This window comes from Microchirus variegatus (genome assembly GCF_963457635.1).
Source record: "Microchirus variegatus genome assembly, chromosome: 4".
NCBI classification, from domain to species: Eukaryota; Metazoa; Chordata; class Actinopteri; order Pleuronectiformes; family Soleidae; genus Microchirus; species Microchirus variegatus.
Genome location: NC_139805.1, coordinates 10,594,773 through 10,601,864, shown reverse-complemented (window position 1 = coordinate 10,601,864; position 7,092 = coordinate 10,594,773). Strand labels below are relative to the sequence as shown.

The following is a 7,092-nucleotide window of genomic DNA, read 5'->3' as shown; positions in this document are numbered from 1 at the left end:
GAGACAGCCTCCGGATGTGGGCTACTTCTGGTAGTGATGCGACACTACAAGCTTTAATCTGGCCCGAACAAAATGGAAGCGAGCCTCAAGTGGCCCACGGGTGAAATATAAAATGTGACCCCAATATCTTGCGGTTTAAATAAATGTGTTTTTTTTGCAAATAATAAATGTGACCTACGTATCTTCAGCCATGTCTTTGGCAAAGATGTGGCACAATCGCTGACATGTGGCTGATGTGGTGATGCAGTGGCCAGCTTCATTCAGGCAGTATGTGAGCCAGGTAAAGTGTTGGTCAGATTTGAGAAACAAGCCAAAGCAACAAAGAGATTGTTGATGCTTTAATAAGTAACTTTAATAAGTTACTCTCAAAAACATCAGATTCCCTACCTTTCCAGAAGTACAAAAAAAGACATGGAATTTCATTTGTTAGATGATAAGATTCCTTATTAGTAGCAATGAGCACAGATCAATTGTGGGGGGCTTTTCTTGAAAGTGAATGACACATCCGTCTTCTGGTACTGGATATATTGTTGGTGAACAGGTACTGTCAAAGTTCCCTTCAGCAACACTCACTTTTAGATAGCATTATTAATTTCTAACGGTGTTACTATGCAAAGAGTGCCTTCACTTTGAGTTGTATGTGGCAAAGCGCTGGTTCAGGGGGTTCTCCGGTGATTTCATCCACTCCTTCTTCAACTGTTGCTTCAGCTGCGACAGTCTCATGTTGGGGTTTTCGTTTTTTAGACGAGGCATGTTGGCCTCTTCATACGCAATAAATGCTGCTTTCATCCTCCGCTCTGGGTGGCGGTCCAGGTCATCAGGCCCCGTGCTGGGAGACAAAAGGAAAGGGTTAAATAAAGATGAATAGTTAATATTCACAACTAAAGCTGTAAGGTGGCTTTACACATTTAAATTCAAATCAGTACAGCAGGATGCCACACACAGTGCAAACAGCAAATGTACCTCAGCACAGCAATGGCATCTTCTATTGTTCTAGCTTCCACTGATCCTTCATCAGGGATAATTCTGTTCACATTCTCCTCCAGTGGAGTCTCCAAATGGCTCTTTTCTGTGGAGAGGAAATCAATTTGAAACATTATAGATGTGGTGTCAACGTCAAACAACATGCATATTTCTGGGTTTGACCCAGCAACAGACAATGACATAATCCATTTGTAGTTTTTCTGTCCATCACACATTTAACAACACCCCGACTTTACCTTGTTGGTTGAGCTCCTCCTGCTGCTCATCCTGAAGCATGTTCTCAATCTCGGCACGAGTCACCTTTCCTCCAGCTGCAGCCTCCTTTTGAGATCTGCCTTTTAGTGTGGCAGCCTCCTCATCCAGAAGTCGTTGGTTTTCCTTTTTCCTCTCCAGGAGATCCAGCCTTTTTTTCTCCTTATCATCCTGCAAATACATAAAGATGTGTCATCAGGCTGACAAAAATAAACCGATATTCATTTATCATAAATAAGAGAGCGGATACAATTATGAGGCAAGCAAATGACGGCAATAATCATATAAAAATCATATATATTGCTGCAGTTTTCTTCCCATTTCCCGTCTTTATGTGAATGCTGTGACAAATAAGGAGTTGCTCTGAGGCTGTAGTTAGTTAGGTTGTAGATACGGTGTGTGCAAGTGCAAAATTTCTACACAATCCTAAGCAGTCAGGCTTCATTCTTTGCCATCGGCCGATTTTTGAGGCAGTGCAGTGTGCCAGACTGACTTAACCCTGTCTAGACTGTTGGTCTGAACGTGTGTGAGAGAGACTTTTGTCAGCACATACACTATCCAGAGAGAGCTCACCTTTCTTTGCCCCTTTTTCAGTGCATGTTTGTCCGTTTCCTCCCACAGAGCATCCTCCTCTTCTTTCTTTTTGCGGGCGTCTGCCACCGCCTTGGCCTCAGCCTTACGGGCTTTGGCTGTGGCCGCCTTTGAGTTCTCACCCTGGAACTTCTTTGGCATCCCAACAGCTGCTCTTCAGCTGCAGGAGACAAGGCAAATGTGAGAAGATGCTCAAAGGCAATATATAGTGTAATCAATAACTAATTAATAAATGTACATCCAGGTTTGGTAAACACCAATCAACATTTTTCAACATTTTCTGACATTTAACAGACCAAACAAGTACTCGGTTAATTGTGAAAATTATCAACAGATTATTAGATTATGCAAAGAATCGTTAGTTGCAGCCCTATAGCGATATAGCCTGTTTTCAATATCATCATACAATTTAAGATGAAATACTTATATTTCAAAAATTAACAATATATTCGCATAACAAAATATTATGCGAACTGTCCAGGGTGTACCCCGCCAATCGCACAATGTCAGCTTAGATAGGCACAGCACCCCCCGCGACCCTCTGGTGGAGGATAAAGTGGTAGATAATGGATGGATACTACATGATAGTTGTTTGGTATAATATCGGCAAAGATATCGATAACCTCAAAGAAGGATCAGTTTAACTTATGAAGGAAAGGACAGTTTTGTAGGGTCAGATTTCTGGGGAAATAAAATATTAGATTTTGGAGGTGACCCTAATTCAGGATTTACATAAAAGTTGTCTTTGCGAGATAAGGGAATCTATTGGCTATACCCTTAGATTCAGTGAAGTTTCATATACTTTACCATCAATCATTAAAAAGATAATCTGACAATTGAACATATTTGCTTATTTTCCCTCAAGAATTGATTTGACAATCTAGTGTGTGTTTTCATGTGTATTCTTTGTGTTGTATTGTTAGTCTACGTCCTCGAGGACCACAGATGTAAACTAGTTCGTCGCTAAAACTGATAAATAGTCTGTTGGAGTCACCGTTAAAATAAAACAATGAAAACTGTGAGGTTGAACATGGATGACTATGCACCGACCGCAGATGTAGCTAGAGAACAACCTTTATGACATTTTTATGACAAGTGAACAATGAAGGAAGTCATAATTCATTTATGTATATAACTAACTATAACTGGATCAGTAAACAGACCCAGTAGAGCTCCATTTAGACAACCCTAACTTCAACACAACTGCACCGTTGCTCCTCGCTAGTTAGCTATAGCCGCTTGGTGATTGCCTGATAAACAATGCTGGTTTGCTCGTCAAAGAACCGGATATCCGCAGTTTACCAACGCCGAATTGTAGCTAGGATGTTAACGAGTCCACAAGACAAATGTTGAAATTAAATCATGTATTCATACCAGTAGGTGAGGAAAAACAGTTCGTGGCTGGACGACTGTTGTTACCAGGAGGCATCTGCCATTGACGTAAACGTAGACGTTGACGACGCTACGCAATGCACGTACGTCAACGTCGCCGCCATAATGCGTCATTTTGGATTTTTTTTTTTAAATTTGATTTGGAAAATGTGTACCAGTTTGTAGTTGACGTTTTCATATGCACTTCAAATTAGACCATTGTTTCACGACATCATTGTTTCTAATCCCACATCAACATTTTATTGGGCTGTTTGCTTAAAAGGAGTTTGAAGATGCAGGTTGTCAGACCATAGTCAAGTATCCATATACCCTTTTGCAGAAATCGTACAAACCTGGCAACTCATATCGTTAGAGGGAGTAAAAATGCCCAATTATAGCAATTCAGTCTTCTAACGTTTACACAATTAAACTGATTGAATTGAAATTGATTCTGCACTCTTGGTAAGCAAATCTATACTGAACTGAGCAAATGTATAAATACTTATAGAATACTTATATGATTTGCATGTAGAATGGATGTTGCCATGTCATTGAGTATTGAAAGTCATCGCAATCCTAGTCAATTAACAGACACTGGGATAAGAAAAATCCATATTTATTGTTAAGAATAAGAACACATTTATATTATAGTGCATATGTATATTTACTTACAGCAAGGGTGCCCCAGAACAAAGAAAATACCATTTATCATCAGAGGCTGCACATAACCAATGGCTAACCAGGAGCTCTATGGTATTTATGTGAGGTTTTAAGAGAGAGCAGGACCTTTAAATGATGATATACACCAAATAAGCCACAGAAAAACATGTTCTAAAGTGTAAACTTTATCAAGTTAAACCCTGGTGTTGATGAAGAAAACGCCTCATTCTACTGAACAAGCACAAGGGCAAATGACCACACATGACCAGTAGAGGGCAGGTTTGTTATATTATTCCAGCCTTAACAGAAAAGGTTAAAATGTGTCACGTTCTGTGAGACAAAAATACAGTATTTACAGAGACTCATTCATTCATGTGCAGCCAGAAGAAGAAATTAGAACTTTAAACTGGTAAATAAAATGGAGTACAGTTAGAGTTTAAAATGACCAAAAGCAACAGAAAAGATCCATCAAGGAGAAGTTTAGACCGTCCCATCTTGAAAAGGTGAGATTCTGGTCTCTGCAGACGTTGATCATGATCCAAATAAGCTGTGAGGATTGAAGATATTTATGCAGTTAGATAACAAACAAGTTCATGGCACATGGCAACATCAAGACATTTGTGGTAAAACATTTTTTACTTCAGAAAATCGCTAAATGAAGCAGTGTGGAGACAGGATAAATGATGAAAAGAACATTTGTGAAACAAATTATATCAGACACTGACAAGAATTCACATTCAGACTGCTCGAGTACAGCAAATCTGATGATCTCAAGCAAGTCTGGTTACATCTGGCCAACTCCTGAAGGTAAATATGAATGTGATGACTGAGAACAGTCAATAAAATAAAATGTATATTTCTAAAATGATAGTTATAGTCCTGTTTTATCCCTGTGCCACAAACATGAGGTGAATTTAATGACGAAGCCATTTAAACAGCCTTAGAAAACAATATATCAATTGGTGACTGAAGGGTTATCACCTTATAGTTTACATTTCAATTATGACTTTGACCCTGTCGCACTATACTGATTCAAAGGCAATGTATAGTATTTTATTTCTGATGAAACTGTGCCATCAGAAATGTTAAGAACAGCAGTGGGACTCCTCTTCAAACCTACTGCGAAAAGTATTTGCGAAAACTGCAACACCGTAGACATGACTCTCTGTGCAAATTACACCAGGATGTTGTGTTTGGTGTTCATTCAATAGAGGATCGTGTTCCAGTGATGTGTGCTTTTGAACAAAGGCCATGCTCTATGGCACACAGTAATAAGATAGTACTTCAATGTCATCAATTACATGGCTATTTTTGGTTTAGGTCTTTTCATTGGATTTGCTGATACCAAAAACTTGGAATATTGCCAGTCTTAGTGCTAAAAGTCACATAATTTGAGATAAACGTTATCCACCTATGAATGCGACTACGAGTGTTTTACTCACACAATCATGCAGAACATGATGAAGATGTTCCACAGAGCGATGAAGATCCGAAAGTATCGCAGACTGAGTAGGAACTCTCTGATGTTGTCACCTGAAAGACACATCATTTTGTGGCCATGCTTTCACATAATATGCAACACATACATAGATTACCATTTATCCATCTCACTTGAACAATCATACACACCTGTTGTTTGCACTCTGGACTCATCTCCAAATCCCTGGGACTCCTTCCTTTTTCTGTAAAACATCCACAGTCAGCATAGTGTGTCATAAATGCACCATTAACGTTACTAGATCGGGGAGCGCATGGACACTGAGCTGCCTTTGCAGAGGTTTAGGAGTCTGAGTGCTTGGTTTAGTTCGTCTCATTGATTCATTCTTGTCATTGCATTTATTATAGATATTGGCTTTAAAATGTATTATTGGATATTGGCAAACACTAACACCAATATGACTAATGACAACAACAAAGGGCTAAATAGGCTATGCCTTTTACATGTACAGTAGGCCTATGTCTTTGTGTCTCTTATAATGTGGTTCACAGGCAGCTTCATTATTTGTGTACAGACAAAATGAATGCCAAGTCTTTTAACTGTAGCTGTCATACTTTTAAATAAAAGGTGAAACGAAAAACACTTACAGTTTGAAATTCAGCACAGCCCCTGCGTTCACCAGTAAGGTCCTGTTGAGAGGAGAAAGAGACACGGTGTTTGTTTACGTGTACGATTTACCTGCAGGGCTAACGTTAGCTGCTGAGCTGGCATTAGCATGGAGCCAGTTATTAGCTTGCTAAAACGCCGTTGGACTGACACCGCCGTGTACAACAACACGCGCGCAGAACACTTTGTGAAATCACAGAGACGTATTTGTGAAACTACGTGACAGACGTTGAATAACTTACCCAAATATCAACAGATCGGCGATCATTTTGCTCTCGTACACATCACAAACACTGCACTTCCGCGTTCAGCTAACTACGTCATTCAGGAATGTGACCAATGAGGTTTCAATGTCCCGAGTCCCGACGAGCCGAGACGTGACGCGAGATGAGTGCTTATCACTATCCGGTTTTCAAAATAAAACGTCATTTCTGTGTAAATACAAACCACTAGGAAATCAAATTAAAAGTCCAACTTCTGCACATTTATGCTACTGAACATCTTTGCCAAACTGTAAAAACACGATCAGACATAATTTCGGATGGGAGAATGGATCTCTGATAATAAACACTTCATATTTTTATGGACTTTATAAAAACAAAACAAAAACATTATCCCTTCCTCTTAACCAACTAGTTAATGCCCAGCTCTAACCTTAACCTTAAGACTATACCGCCAAAAAGTGGTAGTTAGTTATAAAAATAAATTTTGTCATTGTAAATAAATGAACAAAACAGGTCACACAATTAAGAAATAATTAGATAAAACGGAACAACATACACGAGTTCAGTCGCGTTTTTATTATTAACATTATTATTTTCTTAATCAATATTATATATATAATATGTGCTTTTTTAGGGTCAAGGAGGGGATTTAACATTTAAACAGACAATCAATCCTACGTCTTGAATCATCTCATAAAAACTGTGGCAGTGTGTGTTAGAGGTAGTTTGTTGCCTCCTGGTGGTGAAAGAGGGCGTTGCAGTGATGAATGTTAATGTGATAAAAAAAAAAACACACGTAAACACAACAACAATAATCTAAAAACTGAAAATAAATGTATTTAAAAATAAAATGTATATGGGGATGTATAATAAAGGTGGCTATTATTTATGTAGTTAGAGCCACAG

General features: G+C 38.8%; 2 protein-coding genes across 3 annotated transcripts; both read right to left on the bottom strand.

Moving 5' to 3' along the window:
* Positions 1–377: 377 nt before the first annotated feature.
* On the bottom strand, positions 378–3,273 carry ccdc124 (coiled-coil domain containing 124). Its single transcript, XM_083887912.1, has 5 exons — positions 3,202–3,273; positions 1,810–1,987; positions 1,221–1,407; positions 964–1,069; positions 378–829 (listed from the first exon to the last, which is right to left on the bottom strand). The coding sequence occupies exons 2-5, from the start codon at positions 1,966–1,968 to the stop codon at positions 625–627; spliced, it is 657 nt and encodes a 218-aa protein (XP_083744038.1). The 5' UTR covers positions 1,969–1,987; positions 3,202–3,273; the 3' UTR covers positions 378–624.
* Positions 3,274–3,853: 580 nt separating this feature from the next.
* Positions 3,854–6,288, bottom strand: smim7 (small integral membrane protein 7; the record flags this gene model as incomplete). 2 transcript variants are annotated; one of them, XM_083888678.1, is made up of 5 exons in its annotated part: positions 6,205–6,288; positions 5,944–5,985; positions 5,488–5,540; positions 5,301–5,391; positions 3,854–4,405 (listed from the first exon to the last, which is right to left on the bottom strand). In XM_083888678.1, exons 1-5 carry the CDS (start codon positions 6,228–6,230, stop codon positions 4,390–4,392), a joined length of 228 nt encoding a protein of 75 aa, XP_083744804.1. In that variant the 5' UTR covers positions 6,231–6,288. The 2 variants fall into 2 exon arrangements, with proteins under 2 accessions (XP_083744804.1, XP_083744805.1); XM_083888679.1 differs by lacking the exon at positions 3,854–4,405 and having other exon boundaries at positions 5,297–5,391.
* Positions 6,289–7,092: the final 804 nt, after the last annotated feature.

What these genes read in the sequence shown, in the direction of transcription:
- ccdc124 (XM_083887912.1), bottom strand. Translation starts at nt 1,968, where the DNA reads ATGCCAAAGAAGTTCCAGGGTGAGAACTCAAAGGCGGCCACAGCCAAA. An exon ending in GGAGGAGCTCAACCAACAAG is followed by an intron (nt 1,070 to 1,220) that starts GTAAAGTCGGGG and finishes TCCTCTCCACAG; the next exon opens with AAAAGAGCCATTTGGAGACT. An exon ending in GATGCCATTGCTGTGCTGAG is followed by an intron (nt 830 to 963) that starts GTACATTTGCTG and finishes TTTGTCTCCCAG; the next exon opens with CACGGGGCCTGATGACCTGG.